General features: G+C 49.6%; 1 protein-coding gene across 1 annotated transcript in view; it reads left to right on the top strand.

Moving 5' to 3' along the window:
- The first annotated feature begins 1,961 nt into the window (after positions 1–1,961).
- The window catches only part of Abr (ABR activator of RhoGEF and GTPase), a 146,904-nt gene continuing 125,194 nt past the window's right edge, over positions 1,962–23,671 (top strand). Inside the window, exon 1 of the mRNA XM_059271234.1 lies at positions 1,962–2,371. Coding sequence (XP_059127217.1) covers positions 2,311–2,371 — 61 coding nt within the window. The 5' untranslated portion in view covers positions 1,962–2,310. The remainder of the gene's footprint in view (positions 2,372–23,671) is intronic.

The following is a 23,671-nucleotide window of genomic DNA, read 5'->3' as shown; positions in this document are numbered from 1 at the left end:
GATAACACTAGGAAAAGTAACTGTAACGTTTTAGTTAGAAAAAAAAAAACACCAAAAATAGCTTGCTCAAGCCTTTGTAGATAAAAATGTAAAATGTATGCAAATGTATGTGACTCACATAGAAACATATATCCACAGCCTCCTCACAGTCAGCACCGGATGTGGAGATGTAGGGCTGTGGCCGGCAGGAAAATCCCTGTAGTGTAGTGAGAGGGCCTAAGCTGCCTTGATATTGTGGGGAGGGGTCGGTGCTGCAGCCTTCAAGGGTTTGTAGCTAGCTGATGGCTATACCCAGGCATGTATTCTATGCCTTTCTCCTGGGTTCTATGCCTTCAGAAAGTGATGTGCAAGAATAAGGAATGCCCTTGTCCTTTCTCTGCTCGTCTGTCTGCTTCCTCAGAGAGCCTGCTTGTTCCCTCTCCCATCCCGGAACTCTATTTCTGGATAGTCTTGCTAGAGATGCACCACCCCCTCCCTTGCCATGCTCCAGGTGTCGGTTGGGCCCTCCCAATCTTCTATGTCAGTCAGGGACAGTGGGAGGGTAACAGTTGAGCAGGGAGGGCCAGCAAGCCACAGAACCAGAAGCTTGGGTTAGGCCTGGGGTCATGAGAGCTGAATGGGTACAGGAGGGCCTCCGTATGCTGCAGGCAGTTGTAGGGGCTCCTATACACAAGAGCATCTACCCCTGAACACCCCAGAGGTCCACAGGCTCTATCCTGTGCTCTTCTTGGGCAGTTATGGAGGCCGGTGTCCAGACAACTGGGCAGTTTACAAGGCTGGGCACAAGTTGCCTTATGGATAAAGGTCTGCTTCTACCGTTCAAAACTATACCTGTACTTGTTTGGGATGAGGAGGAGCCCCCCTCTGTGTTCTGTGGGTGCTAACAACACTGCTTTCCATAGAGGTCATAGAGTAGCTTAACTCTTTGTAGACCTCTGTGTTCCTGGAGCCCAAGAAGGTTTTGCCCTAAAGCTGTCTGAAGATGGGATGGGATGGGATGAACTGCTCCCTTAGTAGAAATGCACTATCCTGGTATATGAAAGGTCTAATCCAGGTCTTCCTTAGTGGGTTTGATTGCCTCCTTCCCTGGGAATTCAGGAAACAGGCTTCAGCCTCCGCTGTCCTGGACCACCCTAGCCTGGGTCCCTTTTAGTCCAGTTCTGTCTCCAAGTCACTTGGCCCAAGGAGATCTGTGTACCTAATCTATGGGAAAGTTGCCAGAGTCCCCTATGTTACCCCCCACCCCTCAACTCCCAAGCCTTCAGTGCTGTTGAGGTCACTGTTAGGAATTTTGTTGAAGACTCTCTTCTCTGAGGCATCTGACCCCTATCTTCCTTCAACTCCTATGTGATTATGCACATACGACAGGCCTGCACTGAGGCCAGAGGTAAAGGGCTCCTGGAGGGACTGGGAGAGCCCGGGGCCTTCTGTACCCCAGTTTGTCTCTATGCCTCAAGGGGCACATGTGAGAGACGGTCCTTCCTCCGATGGCAATGTTTGACTCTGACCCCTGCGGGGCCCTCTTACTTTAACCACCCACCCTTGGTGTGAATAGATGGACGCTTTGAGGTTTGGTAGGAAACAATCCCTGGGTGGCCCAGCCTTCCAGCGGGTGCAGGACGGCGTTAACCTAGTCCACGCTGCTATCTATGCTTGTCTAGGGGTGGGGCCTGGCAACGGCACCAGCCCCAAAACCGTGCTTAGAGATCCTGGGGTGGCAGGTGATGTCACCCCTGCGAGCTCATAGGTCTCCCTAGTCTGCGGGTTGCCAGAATTTCTGCTGAGCCCAACCGGAGGAGGAGGGGAGCCTCTGGCCCTGCGCCGCCTCCCGGAGACCCCGCGGGAGTGCTGTGCGCGGGCTGGAGGCCGTCGGTGGGGCTGCGGGCTGCTCTCACACCCCACCGGCCTTCTGCGGCTGGGGGTGGGCGCGCTGAGCCTCACGCTGATTGGCTGCCGCCTCCGCCCCCCGCCCCGGGCGCAGCGCAGCCCCCGGGAAGTTGCTAGTTGGCGCGCGGGCTGCGGGGCCGCGGCTCCCGGATCCGCAGCGGGTTAGCGGTGGCCGCAACGGGCACACTGGACTCCCGGGGGCGCTCCCCCGCCTTCACCTCCGCAGCTCCGGCTTGCTCCTCCCTGCTACCTGTTTCCCTGGCGCGCCCTCCTCCACCCTGAGCTCTGCAACTTCGGCCTCCGAGTCTGGCCGCCCCTCCCGGCCCCGGCACCCCGCCCGCCGGCGCCCTCCCTCCTTTGTTGTGCGATGAGGGTCGGGTTTCCCATCTGACCAAGGAGCCGCTATCGCGCGGAGCCGCGGGCATGGAGCCGCTCAGCCACCGGGGCCTGCCGCGCCTCTCCTGGATCGACACCCTCTACAGCAGTACGTGTGCGCTTTGGCCGGGGGTGGGAGGGAGACCCTGCGCCCTCCCAGGATCCCTGACGCCCTCTGGGTCCCAGGTGCAGCCAGGCACTGGCGAGGGTTTGCGGGCATGGTCCTCCAGGTGTGCAGCCGGCCAGGAGGAGGAGCAGCGGTGTGGGGTCGTTCAAGCAGACTTGGGGGGCGGGGGGCTTGCACGCACCGGGGCCGGGGGAATTGTGTCCCCTCACACCTGTTGTGTAACCCAGCACTCCAGCGCTGCGTGAGTGGGGAGCGCCCTTTTTAGGGCGCTACCTCGGCCTTCTGGATTGGCAGCTCTTCTCCCCACATTGAAGCAGAAAGGCCATCTTGGGAAAAGTCTTTGGTGCTCTAGTTTACTATCTCGGGGACATTCTGAAGCCGATGTGTGATTCGGGTAGATGATGGGATCAGGTTGGAAGAGAGGCTGTAGGTACGGATCTCCGTGGGGGCCATTTGGATGAAAGAGCCAACCCCCTGGCTCAGCAGTCTCTCTTTCCAGCCTCATCGCCACCCCCATTATCATCACTACCACCACCACCCCCAGAAAAGCAAATGAAGAAAAAAAAAAAAAAACCTCCGGTACTCCACCCCCTCGTTCCCAAATCAGCTGCGATCATGTGATTGCTCTTGCACAGCCTGGGGGATGTGTAGTTGATCACTGGGGCTTACTCAAACGGGAACCATTTCCCCCACCCCTTAACCTTAGGTGGCAATGCCATGCCGTTCCCCTCCCCCCAACTCATTGACATTCTGGCGTAGGGAGATGGTCCTGCTGGCCTCCAAGGAAGACAGTGCATTTTGCTCTTTATTGTGGTAATGCTGGGAGCCCTCCCACTCTCTCTTAGCACACCCCCAACTCTGAGGCAGGTACACCTAGGTGGTGACTATGAACATTAGATACCACGGAACAAGGACGTTTTGAAGGCTTAACCTGGCTTGAGTTCTTTTCTAATAGTCACATTCCCCGGTGAGAGGAGATGATGTTTTGAGCCTGGAGATCTTGCCTTGGTGTCTCTGCATTGCTCTGCCCTCTACATCCCTTTAGGTCCAGCCTCTGCCTTCTGCTCCCTCTGGGTCCAGCCTCTGCCTTCTGCTCCCTCTGGGTCCATGCCCTCTGCTCCCTCTGGGTCCTGTATTTCTCATATCTTCTCCCCAGCCTCTTATCCCAGTTTCCTACCCCTCCTCCCAGGAGCTCTCCTTATAATGGTTCATTCTGCTTTGGGTTTTCAACATCAAAGAGGCAAATCTGGTTCCCCTGGGTGTCCATCCTGGCCAAACCCAGCCGGTCCATCTGCTCTTTTCCAGTAGAGGCCAGCATCATTGGGTGAAGGTCAGGGCTCACAGCTGTGTGGCGTGTGTGTACACGTGTGTCTGTGCAAATGGGGACACACATCTGTTCAGAGGCCTGATGCAGATCAGCTCCTGACTCAAAGGACGGATTAGTGACCTGTGTTTAGCTGAGCTCTTGCAAATAACAGTCATAACAATGCCTCATATTCATCTGCTGCTTATGCTCTTGGGTATTTCTGGCTCTCTGCAAAACCCATTCCTGGTTTCCTTATTTCCCAAAACGTTGAATCCTATGGAAAGCAATTTGTGGTTTTCTTTCTATTACTAAAGTTAGTTCTATAACTTGATCATCCAAATCCCCACCCCTAGCCCCAGCCTGGAGTTGTGGGGCAAAATTGCCTTGAGATTTCTTGACCAGAGGAATGTCAGAGTAGGGAATTAGGCCAAGGGTCTCTTTGGGGGTGCTCTATAAACCAGTCCTCACTCCAACAGCCTGGCACCTGAACTGTCTAATCTATTGTAAGGCCCTGGAGCAGCTGGAGGGAGGGTGGGGTGGTGGGCAGGGGCACTAACTTGGCGTCGTGCATGGTGTCCCCACCTCACTTTCTGGAATGGCTTATTTGGGAGTCTGTAGCAGAAGGCTTCCTGGGAAGGTTCTATGCAGTCATATTTGGGCTGCTAGCCATCAAGTTTTCTTTTTGACAAGAACCTAAGTTAAATAAATAACCAGGCTGTCATTTGCCTGGCAGCGTGGTTCTGTGGCTCCCTGGGAAGCTCCTCTGCCTCTCTGGAAGCTTTTTGCTTACCACACTCGCAGGTCCCCCAAATGCTAGATCCAGGAATTGTAAACGGGGCACAAACGGCAGTCAATGTGACCCCTTAGAGATGTGAAGTGATGCAGTGATAGACGCTCAGTGTGAGTGATGTTCGTGTAAAAGTACTCATACCCTTTCCGGGTTGTTCAGAGTGTGCCAAGTACTGGGCTAGGTACTTTCTACCTCCTATTTCCAAACCTCATTACCCTGAAATCTCACAGATTAGCAAGGGGGTGGGGCGCTGAGTAGACTTCAGTCGTGTACTCACAGTCACCCAGCTGATAAAGGACAGAAGGGAATTCAGATCATACCCGGGACTATAAGGAGGACTTGGGTGCCTCCCAGATGTGTCTGAGCTTCCTCAGGGCCCTGGGCTGTCATGCAGATGGGGACACCTCTCTGTTTAGTCCTGTCTTCAGATGTTTCCCTGAAATGATCCCGCAGGATAAGCGGCTTTGGTAACTCCGGTACCATGTTCCGTATCTGGGCCTGGTTTCGGAGCCCTTGCCACGTTGACCGAGGCTCCCTCTCAAGCCAGTGGCCCTCTATTCCTGTCACACTAGCCACCAACCGCTCCCCCCACAGACTTCTTGTTACTGGAGTCCCTGGCCTCTTCTTTCTGGTGGCAGCAGAAGGAGGGTGTAAGTAACGGTGGCAGCAGAAGGAGGGTGTAAGTAAAGGTGGTAGCAGCAAATCCCCTCTGCTTGTAGCTGGAGTCCTGAATGGCTGGGCCATGGACATCCGTTAGGCACAAGGAAAAGCGTTAGATCAGTTCCCAGTGTGATCTGGGACTGATTGGGGCAGGATTCTTGGCCCTGAGAGCCTGAAGTGGCCACTGAGGGCTGCAGCCACTTCAGGTTCCTGCCTCTTTACTTCTCATTTTCTGTATGGATATAATATTGCCAGCTCCTTCCTCAATGCTTTGTCTTGATTCTTCCCCAGTGGCTGGTATGAGTCTCTCTGTGGGCTTACTTTCTTTCTCATAATTCCTACATGTCTTTTCATCAGTCACCCTTTCCACTAGACACTTCCTGTCCTCTCTACTGTACCATGGAGGTAATCTGGACTGAATTAAGTTCTGTGAAGGAACACAAACACAAGGATATTCTGAAACTCTGCCTGTCCCTCCCAAGTAGAGACAGCCCTCCAAGGAGATCTGGACTGAGGCACATATGTGCACTAGGCAGGCTCATCCTTTAGCTCCTCTTCAGATGGGAAATCTTTACATATGTGCTCTAGATTTATTTAGAAGGGAGGGAGGCACAGGGCTGCATTTTCAGGCCTCCTCTTTTGCCATTTTAGCTTCCTTTACCCCAAGCAATTCAGTGCAGATCCCAAACATACCTACCCTGCTGAGCCAAGCAGAAGCCCATGCTTTCTTGGACTCCATAGAAGGCAGAACGTGACCATCTGTAGTTAGAAGAAACCCGCCTTATGGAATGAGTGTCTTCTACTCCAGTAGCATTCAAAGACTAATTAGTCTCTTGCTATATTTTCATGCCCCTTATAGAATCATAGCCTGTATGCCAGGGGCTATGAGGATACAAACCCATCTCAGACCATCTGAAGCCCACCTCAGTGTCTCATGCTAGTCCTACATTTGCTGTGTGCCTTAGGACCAAGCCACCAGCCCCGAGTTTAATCAGAGCAGGTCGCTCAGCCAGGCTCCATCAGACCGCTCCCGATGTTCCAGTGAACACCTGCAGATGGGTGTTCTCTGCTGAGTAGTAATTTATTCCTTCTCATCAGCACCAGTCCATAATTGTCATGACAGTTGGAGTCTCAGAGGTAGGACTGACAGAATAAAACTTTATTTGTTGTGACCATTGCTGTTGCTTGGAAAAAGGAAGGAATGGTGGGAACGTTCGTGGGGAATTAGCTAGGAGGTACTTCTTGGGGTTGGATTAGATGAGGAGGAGGATGTTGAGAAAACCCATTTTGCCTTTGTCATGGGGGCAGGATGGAATGCTTAGGCTCTTCTCCGAAGTATGATATGTTTCCTGGGATGATTCTGTACCTACCTTGTGCCCACTCCTCTGTAAAGTAATGTCTCTCAGGGGTGTCACGTGGGTCAGTAGTTAATGTCTGTTAACATCTTTGAGGATGAGGTACGCTCTTGAACTGCCTGGCTGTCCAGCTCATCACAGTCTCGTATTCGATCAGGTTCTGGGAGAGCCTTGCATCTGAGAAGATGGTGAGGGAACCGATAGGAACAGAGTGCTATGCAAATGTTCTACTCAGCTGTACCCACAGAGTTTTAGGGAGTACCTAGCTAGTAGCTCATGCATAAGCCCTCGGTAGTTTTTGGTGGTGTTAAGTTTGAGAGGGAGCAAATATTTTCCCCCTTATTTATTTATTTATTTTTTTTTTGGCTTCTTTAACTCCCGACTCCACCAGAAATCCCAGAAACACATTATCTGACCCATTCATGAGTTTCCTGGCATGTGTATTTGGTAATTGTAGTAGCGTGTAGTGAATTCGGAGACCCCCCCAGGGGAGTCCTGTGCTTGCCAGGGCCTGTGATTGGAAGACTTCTCTGCTGTGTTTGTGTTGCTTAAGCCTTGTGGGAAAAACCTGCAGCTCCACTTCAGATGGTTCTGGGACAAGCCTGATTCCCTTACCTTAGGTTTTAGGCTGTGGTGGGCTAAGGGGATATGTGGGGATACTGCCCACTGTGCTCTTACGGGGTCTTAGCACTTTTCTCTCAGGGTTGCCTGGATCTGTGAGAGAAGCATGCAAGCCTGTCTGTCTCCAGAGCTGTCAAAAGGAAGACAAGCTCTCATGTAGCTGAGACTAGCCTTGAACTCACTGTGTAGCTAAGATCTCGTTCCCCGAACACTTGGGATTACAGGCTTTATGCAGCACTGGAGATCTAACCAGGGTTTCATGTGTTCTATACAAGCGCTCTGCTAAATAAGCCAGGCTAGATTGTTTTGCTGTATGACTTAGTCTTAGTTCCACCTTGTATTTCTTAAGGTAAGATTTAGTCACTTAGAGCTGTGAGGACCCATGCTTGGTAACAGGAGTCTATTGTTGGTCTTGAAGCTTGGGCAAAACCTTCTTTAGATCCTACATGTTAGTGGGGAGGAAAAAAGAAACCAGGGCAATGGGCTGACTACACAGTACCCATATGGAAGTTGATGACAGATGCTAGGTCCTGCTCCTGCTACCTCCAAGGCATTTGGAAAGAGCCCTTTGAGGTGGTACCTCAAGTGGGCCTATGGCTCTTTATGGATGGGGCAACCAGTTCTCTGGTTTCTAGATTCAGATGAGATTTAGTCTCCCTCAGTTTTCTCATGCCAGAACAAGAGGAATCTGGCTTTATGGGTTTTATAGAAAATGTCAGGGTCATCGGACATATTCGGAGATAAGGCTAGATGGGGTGAGTTCTGTAATGACCTAGTTGGTCAGGTCCAGGTCCAGGTCCAATCCCCTCTTCCTTGTCTCTGCCCTCACTCACATGCCTTTATGTCCCTTTAGACCACATTACATGGAGATGTCATTTTGCCTAAAGTGGGCAAGGTTTGCAGAAGGGATTGGGTACCTTGGAGAGCTTGGGGTTGTTGAGGGATCTGTGGATTTACTTAGGGCTTCTGGGGAAGGATGTGGCTGTAATTATCTCCATGGGATTGAAGGGCTGATCCTGTTAGTGGGCTGGGCTAACCCCTTCCTCCTGGGCATTGCCTCCCAGGCAGCAGTAAGAGTTTAATGGATCACGATTACACAGCAGCTGTGTAATTAAGCTCAGTTACCTCCCCGGCTGGGGGACATCACCACACAGCACCAATTGAGTTCTTCCTTTGTGGTTACCTTGGTTATTGGTGGCTATCCTGAGCATTTAAAAAAATTTTCTTTCTTTCTTTCTTTTTTGGTGATTCTCTGCCTTGAAGACATGCCTTTATGAGAAAGGCTCTTTTATGAAGAGTTTGGAGTTAGGGTGCCAGTGTGTTCTGTGATGGTACCTAGTGGAGCCCTCTTTAGGAAAAAACTGCGTTTTGAAGAGAAACCTTGTCCTCAGAGCCCTGAATGACATCTTCCAATGAGAAGAATCCCTGAGTCCTGCTGGACTTAGAGAAATTAGGTTTTTCCATTTGAGAAGATCTTGTCTTCCAATATAAAAAATTGTTTATTGTTACTTAATATATATATGCATGCATGCATGCATGCATGGTGGCTTGTGTGTGGAGGCTAGAAAACAAATTTATGGAGTCGGCTCTCTCTTTCCACATTTTAAATGGATTCTGGGGGTTCAACTCTGGTTGGCAAGCTTGTTCAGCAAGCACTTTTACCCAGCGGACCATCTTGTCAGCCTTCTGTTTTCTTTAGAACAATTGGAAGTGGGAGTTGGGGATAGAGCTCAGTGGGTAAAGTGCTTGCCTGGGATTCACAAAGCCCTGGGATAAAGCCAGAGCACCCCACAAAACTTGAGTGTGGTTGCCACCCTGGAGGATTGAGAGTTCAAGGTTAGCCTTGGCTGTATGGGGAGTTTGGGCCAAAGGAAACTTGATCTCAGAGCCGGATGTGAGGTCTCATGCCTGTAAACCCAGCGACCAAAGACTGAGGCATGGTTTTGAGGTTAGCCTGGGCTACATAGTAAGTTCTAGAATAGCCTGGACTGCTGAGTGAATCCCAAAGAAAAAAGTAAAGAAAATGGACAATTAGTTAGCTAGATGTTTTCTGTGCATTATCTATAAAACCCCAAACAGGTAGTTTATCTTGATAGAAATGAGAAAGCGGAGGATCTGAGAGATTCAGTTGTTAGGGCAGATGTCTCAGCTTGCACTTGACCAGATCTCAGTGTTCTGACTCCAGTGACCGACCACTCAGCTTCCTACACAGTGTCAGTACAACAATGCTCTCTAGTACCTGCTGTGTGCCAAGTTGGCACAGGCATTTCACACATCACCGCGGCTCCTCTAGGCATGTGCAGGTGGCCTTCCTCTGTTTGATAGGGAGAAACTGGACTTGGAGAGGTTAGGGATTGATTGGAGGAGTAGGCACTGGGCTGGGAACATCAGGTTGGCCTGACCCTAAAATTGACCCTTAAAAAAACGGCTCCACTTTCTACACTGGTCCTTTCCACCGTGGATCAGCGAGGGCCGCAGCAGCCCCTGTTTCACTGAGGTGCATAGATCTGGATATCTCTGACCAGTGTTACAACTGTGAGGATTTTTTCCAGGGTGTGTGTCGGGGGTAGTGCTGATGGTTGAACCTGGGGCTTTATGTGTGCTAAGTAAATGCTGTACCGCTGAGCTGTATCCCCAGCCCCTTTACTTTTATTTTTGAGACAGTCGCTTCTAAGGTTGACAAGGCTGGCCTTGAACCCTTGATCCTCCAGCCTCAACTTCCCAGATAGCTGAGACTGTAGGCAAGCACTACCAAGATTGAGTCTTGTTTATCTAGGGCATGTGAGCAGCTCAGCTCCTAGGGATCCTTTATGTGCCTCACCAATTGGCTGCCTTTTCCGAGGGATGCCCCCCCCCCCATAGATATTTGGAGCTCCTGTCCCTGCATGACCTCATTTTTGGTACTTGGTAATGAGAGGGGGAAGGTGGGAGAAGGAGAGAGACTGCTTGACCATGAATCTAGGTTTTGGAGGTGGGGATGGGCTGTACTTAATGCCTTGTTTTCAGAGCACTTGGAGCTAGGGGTAAAGAAGTGGGAACTGGAAGAGAGGATTTGGCAGAGCCAGAGTGTGCTGGCCCTGCTCTTGGATCTTTTAAAATTCACCTCCACTGTTCCAGAAGGAGAAGAAAGAGCCCTCAGCCATAAATTAGGCCACTGAGCACCAAAGTCCCTTGCCCAGGCCCAGGGCCTGTTGGGTGGAGATCTGGCTGATGTCTGAACTTACCCAGTGCAGCATGTTAATTATGGGTGATGTGACGCTGGGGTAGTAGCCTCCAGTCCCCCTGTCTACACCCATGGAGGTCCCCTGGCCCAGGGAGCCCCTCCCTGAGGTGGAAGTCCTCAGGGAGAGGCTGAGCCTGGTGACTCAGACCTTTGTATATCCCCCCTTTGGCTAGGGCCAAAAAGGCCTAAATAAGACTGAAGGCCTCCTTTCACAAAGGGTTTGTGTGTGGTGAGCAGAGGGAAGAAAGCTTGAGCAGGAATTAAACAAGGAAGGCCGAAGTGTACCACACACGCACACGCACGTGGGTTGGGGGAAGGCTCTCCAGCTCCATTCTCTTTCTTCCCGTTGGTGTGGAAAATTTCAAGGACAGCTCACATCCTGTATTGACTCAGCAGTGGTTGTTGTTTTTTTTTTTTTTTTTAAGGAACCTCTGCATGCTAGGGTCTAGGGGTCTAGGGACCCCTATATCTTGTCACGTTTTCCTATGGTGACACATGCAATTCCAGCTGCTCTAAGGGCCTTACTTCCTCCTGACTCCACTTCTCCCACCACTCTGGCTGCCTCCTTCTGTGGTCCTGCTCCGTCCCACCTCCTAGCCCTTCCCCCGCTTGGTTCCAGAATGTAGCCAGCGCAGAGGCTCAGCCCTGCCAAGTTCCCTCCTCTAGGTCCCTCGCCCACCTGGAGCTCCCCTCTGCTCTTCCTGCCCCTTCCCCTCCACCCTCTTCACTTCCTTTCAAGGGAGCGACGTCTCTCTGGGAAGACCACCAAAAGGCTGCCAACTCCCAAAGTGATTTGAGGTTAGGAGAGCAGATCCTGGTGATGAAACTCCAAGCCTCCAAAATACACCCTGCTCCGGTAGCTTCTCCACAGGTCGCCCTGTGCAGGTGGAAACAGTGATTTGGTGGGGGCAAAGCAGGGTTGGTGAGTCCCCACTGGTTTAGAGGCTTGTGGTAGAGGCTGCTGTTGATTCTATGTCAGAGAAGAGCCAGGGAGTTATGGGGAAGTCTAGGACAGAGCATTAAATTTGGTCATGGGTGGTCTAACCAAGAAAGCGAACACTACACCCTTGTGATTATTTTTTAAAAAGTATTTAAGGGATGAGTGGTTTTTTGTTTTTTAAAGTATTTTATTTGTGTGTGTTGTATGCGAGGGTACACATATGCCATAGTGTGTGTGTGTGTGTGTGTGTGTGTGTGTGTGTGTGTAGGTCAGGACAACCGTGGTGTTTGTCCTTGCCTTCCACCCTGTTTGAGGCAGGGTCTTTCCTGGTTGCCACTGTGCTCCATATCCCAGGCTAGGTGGCACATATCCCAGGCTAGGTGGCACATACCCCAGGCTAGGTGGCACATACCCCAGGCTAGCTGGCCTATACTGTAGGGTTGCTGGAATTACAAACATCAGCCACTGTGCCCGACTTTTAAGTGGTCCGAACCCATATCATCAGGCGTGCAGAACAAGTACTTCTCCCAGTTGAGCTCTCTCCCTGGCCCTCTTACCATTGCTTTATTTAGTGTAGTCTAGGAGCCGGATGAGTGACTTACCAACTCCATGGACTCTAAAGCTCTGTGAGCCAGCACATACCCAAACTGAAATGAAATTCCACAGAATCCTCCATATTCTGCCACCGACCTTCCTCTAGCAAATTCGCAGGGCATTCACGTTTTTATACCCACCTGTTCTTTTCCATTTCAACTCCATTTAAATAAAGAACAGAAGTGGCCCAGCCACAGTGGTGCATGCCTTTAATCCCAGTACTCAGGAGGCAAAGCCAGGCGAATCTCTGTGAGTTCGAGGCCAGCCTGGTCTACAGAGTGAGATCCAGGACAGACACCAAAACTACATGGAGAAACCCATGAAGAAACCTCGAAAAACCATAAATAAATAAATTAATTAATATTAATAAAGAAATAAAGAAATAAAGAACGAACAGAAGTGTTGGTTGTCATCTACATTGTTTAAGATAAGATAGTGGTGCTGACATTAAGGGACTCTAAGTCACTGGGAAGTCATAACTCAGCAGACCGCCATCATTAATGTGCTGCCGCTGTGAGTTTTGCCACAGTCGCTGAGTATTTCTTCCATTTGATTGATTAGTTAAGATAAAACTTGGAAAACAAGTGAGAAGTGCAGCATTTGTGGTAAATAAAAGGTTATCTTTCAAATAAACGTACTGAAAACTAAGTGGAGTTATTAGTTCTGGGGTCACGCTGTTGCTCTTGGAAAGTTCCGAGTTTGAGCCTTCTTGCTGCTTTGTGGAGAGAGAGATTGATGGAGGATCGAGAGACCTTAAAGACTTACGGCTCCAAGTGAGGTCTTGACTCCTTACACACAGGGAAGATTCATTGTCTTACTGTGTGACTGGGCTTAAGCGTGCATTGTGACTAGCAAGCAGATGCTCATCAAACGCCCCTCTGCCTTGACTCCTACTTCCATCCACCTCCAGATGGACGCCCAGTGTTTCTTGTAGCAGGAACAGTGTGGGAAGAGATGGTTTTCCCTAGGACCAAATGCCTAGAGTAGGTTCTCACATTCCAGTGTGCGTTGGAACCTCCTGGGGATCATTTAAGCTTCTCTGTTCAGTAGGTCTTGGATGAAGCCGAAGGTTCTGCATTCTAACAGGTACCACAGCTGCAGCTGCTGCCGGTTCAAAGAACATAGTTTGGGTAAGAGTGCCCAGAGTCTTTTATACCCACTCAGAGAGGGGCTGATTGTGAACTCTGACCCAAGTCAGACCCTTCTGGTCCTTCTCCACCTCCGTAATGCTGTGACCCATTAATGCCGTTCCTCATGTTGTGGTGACCCTGCCCAACCATAAAATTATTTCATTGCTACTTCATAACTGTAATTTTGCTACTGTTATGAATTGTAATGTAAATATTTGATATGCAGGATATCTGATATGTGAGTTCCCAAATGGGTCGGGACCCACAGATTAAAAACTGCTGCTCTAGATTCTAGACAAGAGAAAATGGCCCAGATGGTCATGGTGGTATACACCTGTAGTCCTAGCCTAGGTAGGGGGATTGCAATGAGTTTAAGGCTAGTTTGGATTATATAGTGAGTACCAGTCAGGGATGCGTAGTGAGACTCTGTCTTAAGCCCCCTCCAACCCTCACCCCTGTACCTCAAAAAAAGAGAATGAGACTTGAATTAGCATTCTCACATTCAGGATCTCCTTTAATCCTTGCAGTATGTCAGTCAGCCTGTCTTCACTGTGACAAATACTTGACATACATACCCCCCCTCCCCCGAGTGAGTGAGTGTGTGTGTGTGTGTGTGTGTAGTGTACACATGCATGTGCAGGCCAGAGGTTGATGGTTGATACTGGGTGCCCGTCTTTATGGCACTCCACCTTATTTTTTTCAGAGAGGCGCTAGATAGGTGACTTAAGTCCATGGGCTGCAAAGCCATTACATAAAGCATGCATTTTTGCGTCATGACCAGGCTGGTCTTGAACTCACAGAGATCTGCTTGCCTCCTGACTGCTGGGATTAAAAGCGTACACCGTATGTGTGGTGAGACGGGGTCTCTTAGTGAACCTGGAGGTCACAGATTGGCTGTCCCCGAGCCCCAGGGATCCTCCTGTTTCTGCTCCCCAAGCTAGGATTGCATGTGCACACTACCACACTTGGCTTTCTGTGTGAATGTTGGAGATCTGAACTCAGGGCCTCATGCTTAGGCAGCAAGTCCCCAGTCCCTCCATAAACACCTGAAAGAAAGAAAGACTCAGCTCCTGGTTTCAGAGCCTCAGTCCGTTGGCCGCTTGCCTTCATGTTTCTGGGCTTGTGGTGAGGCAGAGCACCATGGTAAAAGAACATGGCAGGGGGAAGCTGACATGAGACAGACACACCCTTCAAAGACAACGCCCCTGGTGGCCTGCCTCCTGCTCTTTACCATCTCCCAGTAATGCCATCAAATTATGAATCCGTCAGTGCATTAATCTACTCTTAAATTTATAGCCCTCCTGATCCAGTCTCCTCCCAGAAGTCTGTCAGCCAGCAGCCAAGCAAGCCTTCATTCAACACATGCGTCTCAGAGACGCTTCATACTCCAGCCCTAATGCAGCGAGCCTGTGGAAGGTTGTTACCCCTGTTTTAAGGATGAAAGGGGGCCTGACATTGTGATTAGCCACTGCTGGTGACTTTTGCCTTGGGGCACCCTGTATAGGGGGCACACAGGGTCTGCCTCCTTCTTAAGTGGCAGCAGCTCAGGCATCTGGTCTTTATGAGTGTCTCTGTCTAGACGAAAACCCACGTTCTTCCCACCTCCCTTTCCCCCCATGATGGGCCAAGTGTGGTGTTAATGGAGCAGAAATGGTTGTTAATTTTGTAGTGCATCATTGAGAGGGTTAATGAGAGACCATCTGGTCTACTACCAAGTTGCCTAGAAAAGCCCTTTCCCCTGATTCAGGCTGACAAGCATTTTTGTAGACCCCGAGGCATCTCCTGAGTTAACGGTCCCCGACTTGCGGGTTTGAGGGGAGTCCACCTTAATGGGCGGTAGGAGCTGTGCGCTGTCCCTGGTACAGAACCTTCAGTGAATGAAAGCCAGAGCTGGTTTCTTTCTCTGGCTCCTGGAAGGGAGGGAGGGGACACAAACTTGCTTTCAGAGCTGTTTGTGGCCTGAGGACCCTCTGTGACTAGTGAGCTGCCACCACAGCTTGGGTCTTTCAGCAGGTGCCTGCAAGCATCCTTAACCCCGTCCCTGAGGCACAGGCCTCTCTCCTTTCCAGTTGGGTGTGCATTTGTAGATTCAACCCACTGCAGATTGCAGTTATTCAGGGGAAAAATGCATATATTGAGCACATGCAGACTTTTTTTTCTTGTCACGATTCCCTAAGCTAAAGAAGGAATAATGAAGTAAGCTCCATCCATCTGCCTCTGTTTCTTTCAGAATATTCAGTGGGGCCATTCTGTTCCCGCCATAACTGGTCCAAACTGCCTTTAAGATCCCCCCCTCCCCCGTGCCTAGAGACCCCTCGTTACACACTCTGATTCCCCAGCATCTTGGCACACTCTGCATGCTGTAGCCATTGAGACTTTGCTTCACTGTCCCACAGCAAACCTGTGCTGCTAGAGAACTCCTCAACGTCCTGCCTCACCTCAGTCATCGCTACCTCTGGGATGCCCGCCTGGCCTGACTGTAGTCCTCATCTTAATAAGATGCTAACTCTGCTTGCTCTGCGCCACATGCTTTAGCACTTCTTATCTACTGTCTTACAGTGCTGCAGTGTTTCATGTCAGTTCTTTGCCAGACTCTATCCTTAGAGCCATGGAGAGTAACAAAGGCTGTATTTGTAGGATGCTAGACACTATTCTCAGCACTTTACAATGTCCCATTTAACCTTCACCTGCCCACCAAAGTGCCAACTGTTCCTGTTCATTTTTAACGAAGGAGCTCATCTGCTCGTCCCCTACCGTGTCTTCCTTAGGTCACCGCCCAGGTCTGTCTGGGGGCATTTGTTCTGCATGTTCCCAGAGTCTGGGGCTTTCTGGAGAACCTTATTCAGTGTTTGAAAAACTCCTCTACTTGTCCAGCCAGATTTGGAGATCAGGATACTTAACTGTTTAACTAATTCTTTCCTTTCCTCTTTTTCCCTTTCCTCTATCCATTCTGGGTTCTGTGGCTAAGCTACAAATTCATGACATGAGACAGATGAACAGGCGCAAAATGACTTTAATTTGGTGCCTATGCAATGAGTCCCACAGAATATGATCCTCCGAATGCTCAGATGGTTGAAGTGTGTGCATATGGTCCTCTTTGTCTCTGGCGTCTACATCCAGGGATTCAGACAACTACAGATGAAAAAATATTCAGCAGAATGGCCATTATACAATATCTGTGTTATATGTAACATAACGACCATTTAGAGGGTGTAGGCTAGGGCTTGAACCTAGGGCCTTCAGAGTGTGGAACATGAGCTTAATTGCTGGGCTACAACTCTAGCCCCTCCTTGTGCCTTATTTACTTTGTGTAATGCTTGGGTTGAAACCCAGGACCTTGAGAAGGCCCTGTAATGATCAAACTGTAACTACTTCTTAGGCCATTTTTTACAAAGTTTTTCAGCATCCAGGGATTTTCAGATCCCTTGGGGATCCTGAACTCAGTCTCCCCACCCCCATGTCAGTACAGATTCCTGAGCTACAGAAAGGAGTAAGACCTGGGGCTTCTGGGGATAACAACAGTACAAGCTATGGGAGGGGCGGGGGTGGGCTTTTTTTTTTTTTTTTTTAGTGAATCCAGGTTATTTTGTTATGTGTTAGAACATCTAGGGTAATAAAGAAACATCTGATGGTAATAACTGTCTGGATTAGTCCTCTTCCTGTCACAGATACTTTACTAACATAGATCTCCTTTGCAGATGTAAATTTATTTTAAAATGACAATGTTTCAGAGCTGTCTTAGAGTAACTAGCTCAAAACATGCCAGAGAAGGAGCCAGTCTGAGTTCATTCCCTGGGACCCACCTGGTGGAAGGAGAGAACTGACTCCTGCAGGTTACCCTGACCTTAACACGCTGGTTTTGACATAGGGTGTACCATTGCTGTGAGTACGCACACATAATAAATAAATAAATGTTAAAAAAAAAACCAATTTGGGATGGCATATTCTTGGTCTCCTACAGTCATATTTTGGGAGGGGTGCCCTGAGCTGAGCAGGTGGGAGTTTTAGGAATGCTTTGTGATTGGTTGGGGGTTGGGATAGAAAGGAGCATGCTGGAGACTGAGATCTGCTTTTGTAGCACAGGAGCATCCAAGAGAATTGTTGAGCAAGGAGGATGCCAGGGGGAGGGAGAGCTGGGTCCCAGGAGAGCAGAGGGCATTGGGAAAAGATTGCAGAGTCCAGATTAGTGACCCGCTTTCTGTCCTGGCCTTAACCAAAGCTATTAATCACCTGCGTGTCCTGTGAAAGTGAGCATTCTTACTCAGCACCTGCAGATTTAGCCTCCTGTTCTACATTTATAAAGAGGCTCCAGTGATGCCTCTGATGTCCACCTGAGTGAGAAGGACCTAGATTCCAATACCCATGCCAGCACTCATTCAGCCAGTGACTGATTTACCTCCCAGCTCCCCGATTCCTGTAGGATAGGGTCTCAACTCCTTAGAGTGACATAGGAGCCTAGCTCCTGTTGCTTCTAGGCCTTTTAGCTGGGATCGAGTACAGAGACTGGGGCTACTCATCTCTGGCACAACCTTTCCTGCTGCCCCATCCGCGGTAGGGACCCCTTACCTCATGGTTCAGACCCACCATGCGCTTTGCAAATTCTGCTCTTTGGCCTGTAGGCATGCATTTGGACCTTTCTGAGTCAGGTCAAGTTGAGGCTGAAGGTCACCTCAGCAGTGACTTTCTGGGGGAATGGGGTCTAGACCTACATTCCTGGTCCTAGAGAGAGGCCCTCCAGAAGTTTCTAGAATCTTTCCCTGTCTCTCCTCACAGTCAGAGTCAACCACAGGCCTTGGTCTTGCAGGGAGAGGTGAAATCAGGTGACTCAGTTGTCTGGCTTTGAACATTTGTCGTTTCTTGGCACCTTTGAGTAAAAATAGAGCTGAGTGTGACTGAAATGCAATGCTCCTGTGGGTCCTGGAGATGAGAGGTGGAGAGGTGGGGAATCCTGGGGAAGCTGTGTGCCTGACCCTCTGTGAAGGTGGCCTGAAGCCAGACGGCCTTCTGAGAAAGCGTCAGGAGGTGGACTGACCCCTCCAGGCTCTAGAGCAGAGCTCCACCATGGAATGACGGTTTCAGGACTTGCTGCAGGAATTCCTCTGGGGCTTCCTGAGTTTTCTTTTGGACTTCCTGTGTTCAGGTCCCAGCCTCCTGGCAGGGATGTTCTCAGAAGGGCTGTGAGCACCATCCTGACTACTCCGCTACTGAGGTTTCCTGATAGACGGACGGGTGTTGGGCATCAGCAGCACCCTCTCTCTGTATAGGAGTTGAGGAGCAGGCTGGGGGCACAGTTCTTGGCTGCAGCCTGTCGCCTCCTCTGGAGAGAGCTGTTGATTCACTCACACATGGGCCTTGGAGGGACTGTTTACTCTACCGTCTACTCCTTTGGGCTTTGTTTCCTCGCCTAGAAAATGAGGGCGGGGAGACAATATATGTAATTGGTACTTTAGCAAGTCCAGGAAAGGGTTGCTGAAGTTTTTAGCAAATAAAACTATAAGATGCTTTCAAGTTTGAGGCCTACCTAGACCATGTAGTGCCTGTAAGCCAATGTGGGCAAATTATTGAGATCCTGGAAGGGGGAGGGGGCAGAAAAGGAAGAGGAAAAGATGAGGAGGAGGAGGAGGAACAAAGAAGGAAGAGGAGAGGAGAGGAGAGGGTCAGAGAGGGGCTGGCTGTGTAGCTCGTTGGTAGAGAACCTGCCCAGTATATACAAGGCACTGGGTTGGATCTTCAGCATTCCAGGATGTTATAATCTGGTAAGCCGGTAGTTCCAGCCATTCTGCAGGCTGAAACAGGAGGATCCCTTGAGCCTAGGAGTTCTAGACCCACCTTGGCAACATAACAAGACCCCCCTCACCCAAATAACAGTAGCAGTAGCAGCAACCAAACAAAACCCCCAAACCAGAAAACAAGCCAAAAGCAAAAAAACAAGCAAAATCCTACCTAGGGTGCTCAGTTAAATTAGAATTTTAGAGCAGTAATGTGTTGGGGTTTTTGTTTGTTTGTTTGTTTTGTTTTTTGTTAACTTAATACAAATTGGAATCACTGGGAAGAAGGAAAACTAAATTGAGAAAATGCTTCCATCAGATCCGCTTCTAGGCAGTCTGGTGTAGAAGGACCCAGCTCACTGTAGGCAGTGCCACCTCTGGGCACGCTGTCCTGGGTTCCATAAAATGCAAGCTGAGTAAGTCACAGAGAGTGAGCCAGTAAGCAGCGTTCTTCCAGGTTCTGCTTCAGTTTCTGCCTCCAGGTTCCTGCCCTGACTTTCCTCAATGGTGGACACTAAAAAGTAAGCCAAATAAACCTTTTCCTCCCCGAGTTGCTCTTGATAAAAATTGTTTTAGCATAGCAATAGAAAGCAAGCTAAGACAGTAATGAAGAAGTTAAAGACTATTGTACCATGTAAAATTTGGGACATGCATATATACTAAAAATCTATTTGTTGTTTATCCAAAATTTACATTTAGCTGGCTGTCTCACTCTCATTGTTCTTTTTAAAGACAGGGTCTCACTATGTAGCCCTGATTGACCTGGAACTTGTTATGTATCTGGTTGGTCTCAAACTCAGAGATCTGCCTGCCTCTGCCTCCTGAGTGGTGGGATTAAAGGGGTGCTGTACTGTGCCCTGGTATATCATGTTTAATCTGGTATCCCTACCACAGGATTAAATGGTATGTAATATAACACTTTTGAGGATCCCTTTCCTATGTTCTATTATCCTCTTAAGCCCAGAGACCAAGCTGATAAAAAAAAAAAAAAAAAAAAAAAAAGTCCTGGGAGTTGTCATAGAAATATTGAGATTGTTTTAGGAGAGTTGACACAAAAATAATGATGGAATTTATGGAAAGATGCCAGTAAAAAATGCTGAGCAATTTAGCACTTGCTGTGGGCCCCACATGGTTCCTGAGACTTTATGTGTGCGAATGCCTTTATTTGAAACAGACTCCTGAAGGAGACATAGAAGGTAAGCAGTCCATGGGGTTTTGGTTTGGGTTTTGGTTTTTTAAGACAAGGTTTCTCTGTGTTACAGCTCAGGCTGTCCTGGAACTCACTTTGTAGGCCAGGCTGGCCTCGAACTCACAGAGATCCGCCTGCCTCTGCCTCCCAAGTGCTGGGATTGAAGGTGTGTGCCACCACTCCCAACTGCAATCCTTGCTCTTTACTTTTGTTTTTTCCTTTCTTTTTCAGTGGGTGGTCCTGGGGCTAGAACCTAGGGCTTAGGGCCTCTGGTGTGCTACCACTGAGCTATATCCCTAGTCTTGTGTTCTTGCTCTTACTCAGGATGCTGTATTGTTCTGTCTTGTTTCCGCAACTGCAGGAGTTCAAAGACTACCTTGTTTTCCAAGGTCAAGGACATGGAAACCTCCAGGGGTGGGCTTTGCAAAGCAGGAGATACATAGCATGCTCCCAGAAGGAGATGTGACTGTGACTTACTGCCTGGGTTCCCTGTGATCTTTACATGGAGAAAGAACAGCCTGGCCTAAGGAGCCACATGGGAGATGATGTTCCTGCCTAACACCCTTGACTGTCATGGAGACACCTGCCGTGTGTTAGCCTATCCCAGGTGCAATACATTCCACGCATCCTTGAGTGTTACTGAGAGTGTCACTGAAGTGAGAATTCCCATCAGGCTGACCTGCAGGCCTCTCTGAAATCTGCGCTGACAAGTCCTTATGCTTGCTCCGCTTCAGACTTCCTAATTCACAGAGACTGGTGCCACTGTGTGATGGCTTCCTTCTGGAACTCATAGTAATCCTCCAGGACACAAATGTCCCCCTTTTAAGAAATGAGTTGTAGGGGCTGGAGAGATGGCTCAGGGTTAAGAACATCTCTTATACAGGACCCAGGTTCAGTTCCTAGCATGATGGCTCACAAGCATCTTAACTCCAGTTCCAGGGGATCCGACATCCTCTTCTGGCCTCTGTGAACACTGTGTGCACATGGTATACAGACAGACATGCAGATAAAACACCCATACACAGAAAATTTTAAAAATTTTTTAAAAATGAATTGTAGCTGGGCATGGTGGTGGCGCATACCTTTAATCTCAGCAGAGGCAGAGGCAGGCAGATCTCTTGAGTTCCAGGCCAGCCTGGGCTACAGAGTGAGTTCCAGGAGAGCCCAGGCTACAGAGAGAAACCCTGTCTCAAACAATGTGCAGGGGTGGGGGTGGAGTAAGGGGCCAGGAGGGTGGGTGGGTGGGTGGGAATATGGATGTGAGTTATATAGGCAAGGGTAGAGATGATGTAAATACAATATAATATTCATGTATTAAATTCTCAATAAAAGAGAGAAAGAAAAGAAAAGAAAGAAAGATGAAGTGAGGATGTAGAGTGATTGAAGATTAGGAAAACCCAGAGTCCTCAGGTATCACTGTCAGCCCTGGCTGCCTTGACACCCAGATTCCAAGGCGTCCTCCCTTCTCCTGCCTCTGGCCTCCCTAGCCCAGCCTCCTAGCTGTTTCTGCTCCCAGTCCCTTGCCATCCTCCTTTCTCCCTGCCCCTGGCCTGCTCCCCAGTCCCCAAGGAGCTCCTCCGTGTTTGTTAGGAGATTCAGGGGGGTCCTGGTCTGCCCACCAGGAGACCAGGTCCTAACCTGGTTACTCACTGCCTCATCCATGGGAGTGAGCAGGAAGCAAGTGGCACAGTTAGATGGGAGTTTGGGGACTTCTAACAAGGACTGTGACCACTGTGTGGTCAGGATGAGCGCAGGGTCTGGCTTCCAGAGCTGGAGCTGGAGGCGATGAAGTCAGGGCTTCCAGGAAGGAGCTGTAGCATGCAGTGGAGCTGCAGGGAGGAGGTGGAAAGAGGACAGGATGTGGGTCCAGGAAGCCAACCTGTCTAGATGAAATGCATGCTGAACTTCTTCCCATCACCATGCCAGTTGCAGGGACACAAATACCCACCTCCACGCGTCTTGATCTGTGTGAAAACCAGCCAAGATGGTGATGTGTACTGCTGTCAACTGCACTGTTTTATTCCCGAGCAAGGGATTGTTGGCGTTAGTGATGTGTGCTGGCTAGGCGCTCAACTCAAGTGAGGCTTAAACATCCTCTTTTCTACTCTGGTGCCTCTAACCTCGGAAGGATTGTAGGTGAAGGAAGAAAAACCACACAGCTGCAAAGCCTAGATTTAAATCCCTGCTCGCCCACTGAATGTCCAAGTAGCAGCATAAAGCAAGTTAGACTGGTGTGTTTTCTCCCTCCCTCTCTCCCCCTCCCATCCTCTCTCCTCCTTCCTCCCGCTCTCTCCCTTTCTTCCTCTCTTTCCCTCCCTCCCTGCCTCTCTATCCATCTCTGCCTCACAGTCTCACAGAGGTTTCCCCGCCTCTGCTCTCTTGAGTGCTGAGATTAAAGGTGCACACCATAGGCTAGAGGCAGAGGCAGGTGGTTCTCCGTGAGTTCGAGGCCAGCCTGGTCTATAGAGTGAGCTCCAGGACAACCAGGCTGGGTAACACAGTGAAACCCTGTCTCGGAAAAACCAAAATGAACAAACAAATAAAAAAAGGTGTGTACCACTATGCCCGGCCCAAGCAAGTCTATTTATGACCCTCTCTTACCAGTGACATGAACCTCATACAGCTAGTTTTGAGGCTCAGAGGGGATTGGACAGTACTAGCTGGTGACACAGAGGGTAGTTGGGAGGACCCAGCGGGTGTCCTTGACCCAGCTCTAAAAAAGCCTTGATGTCTAAAAAAGCCTTGATGTGTGGATTGTTGGGGCTTCTGAAAAGCCCAGGAAAGTGCTGGACAGGTGAACTTTGTGGGCCTCAGTCCTGCGTCCTTGAGAAGGGACAGTGTGTCTGGGTCTGTAGAAGGCTGGAGCACAGCCCACCTCCTTCACTCTTCTCTCGACAGCAGCACCCCCTGGAGGCTGGAAAGTAAACAACAGTTCCGTTCAGCACCAGTGTCTCCACGGCTTCCCAGAGGGGATCATTGGATAACTGGTTTCCTTCTTGTAGCCCAGATCTTGTTAAGCTTTAGTCGTTTGAAGTGCCGGGTACTACCGAGTGGTTAGTCCTTTGCTGTTTCGTGGGGAATGGTAGCTTACTAGCTGGACTGTGGGCTCCACAAGGCAGCCATTGTCCCGGTCATCTGCTAACGTCCCTCAGGAGTCTGGTTGGTGTTTATACCCTGGGGGTTGGTTGTGTAAACTTGGTGCCAAAGCGTGGGCATTTTGTCTCTTTGGTTCTGTCATACCTGCAGCTTCTGCGATAGTGTCTGAGATACAAGAATTACTTCGAGAGGGAGAGAGGGAGGGAGGGAGGGAGGGAGGGAGGGAGAGAGAGAGAGAGAGAGAGAGAGAGAGAGAAGGTGGGTGGTTCTGGATGGATTCAGCATTTTCCTTAGAGCCAGAAAGATGTGGGTATATGCCCTTTCTCAGTTCTGCAGGACAGAAGCTCGAGATCAAGGTTGACGTCAGCAGGGTTGGTTCCTTCTGAGAGCTGAGAGTCTCTGCTGCCTTCCTGTGGCGGTTGCTGAGTGTCTTTGTAGACAACCACCAAGATGTGGTACCTTTGTCTTCTCCCATCCTTCCCTCTGTGTCTGTGTTAGGATTTCTTTTTTGTAGAAGGATACAAGGCACATTGGAGTAAGGCCTGCCCCCAGGACGTTATGTCAATTTTGTTGCCAATAGAAAGTTCCTGTTTCCAAATCAGGTCACATC

Source organism: Peromyscus eremicus, chromosome 8a (assembly GCF_949786415.1).
Source record: "Peromyscus eremicus chromosome 8a, PerEre_H2_v1, whole genome shotgun sequence".
Lineage (NCBI taxonomy): Eukaryota > Metazoa > Chordata > Mammalia > Rodentia > Cricetidae > Peromyscus > Peromyscus eremicus.
Note: the sequence above shows the minus strand (reverse complement) of the source record. Positions and strands in the feature narration are given on the sequence as shown.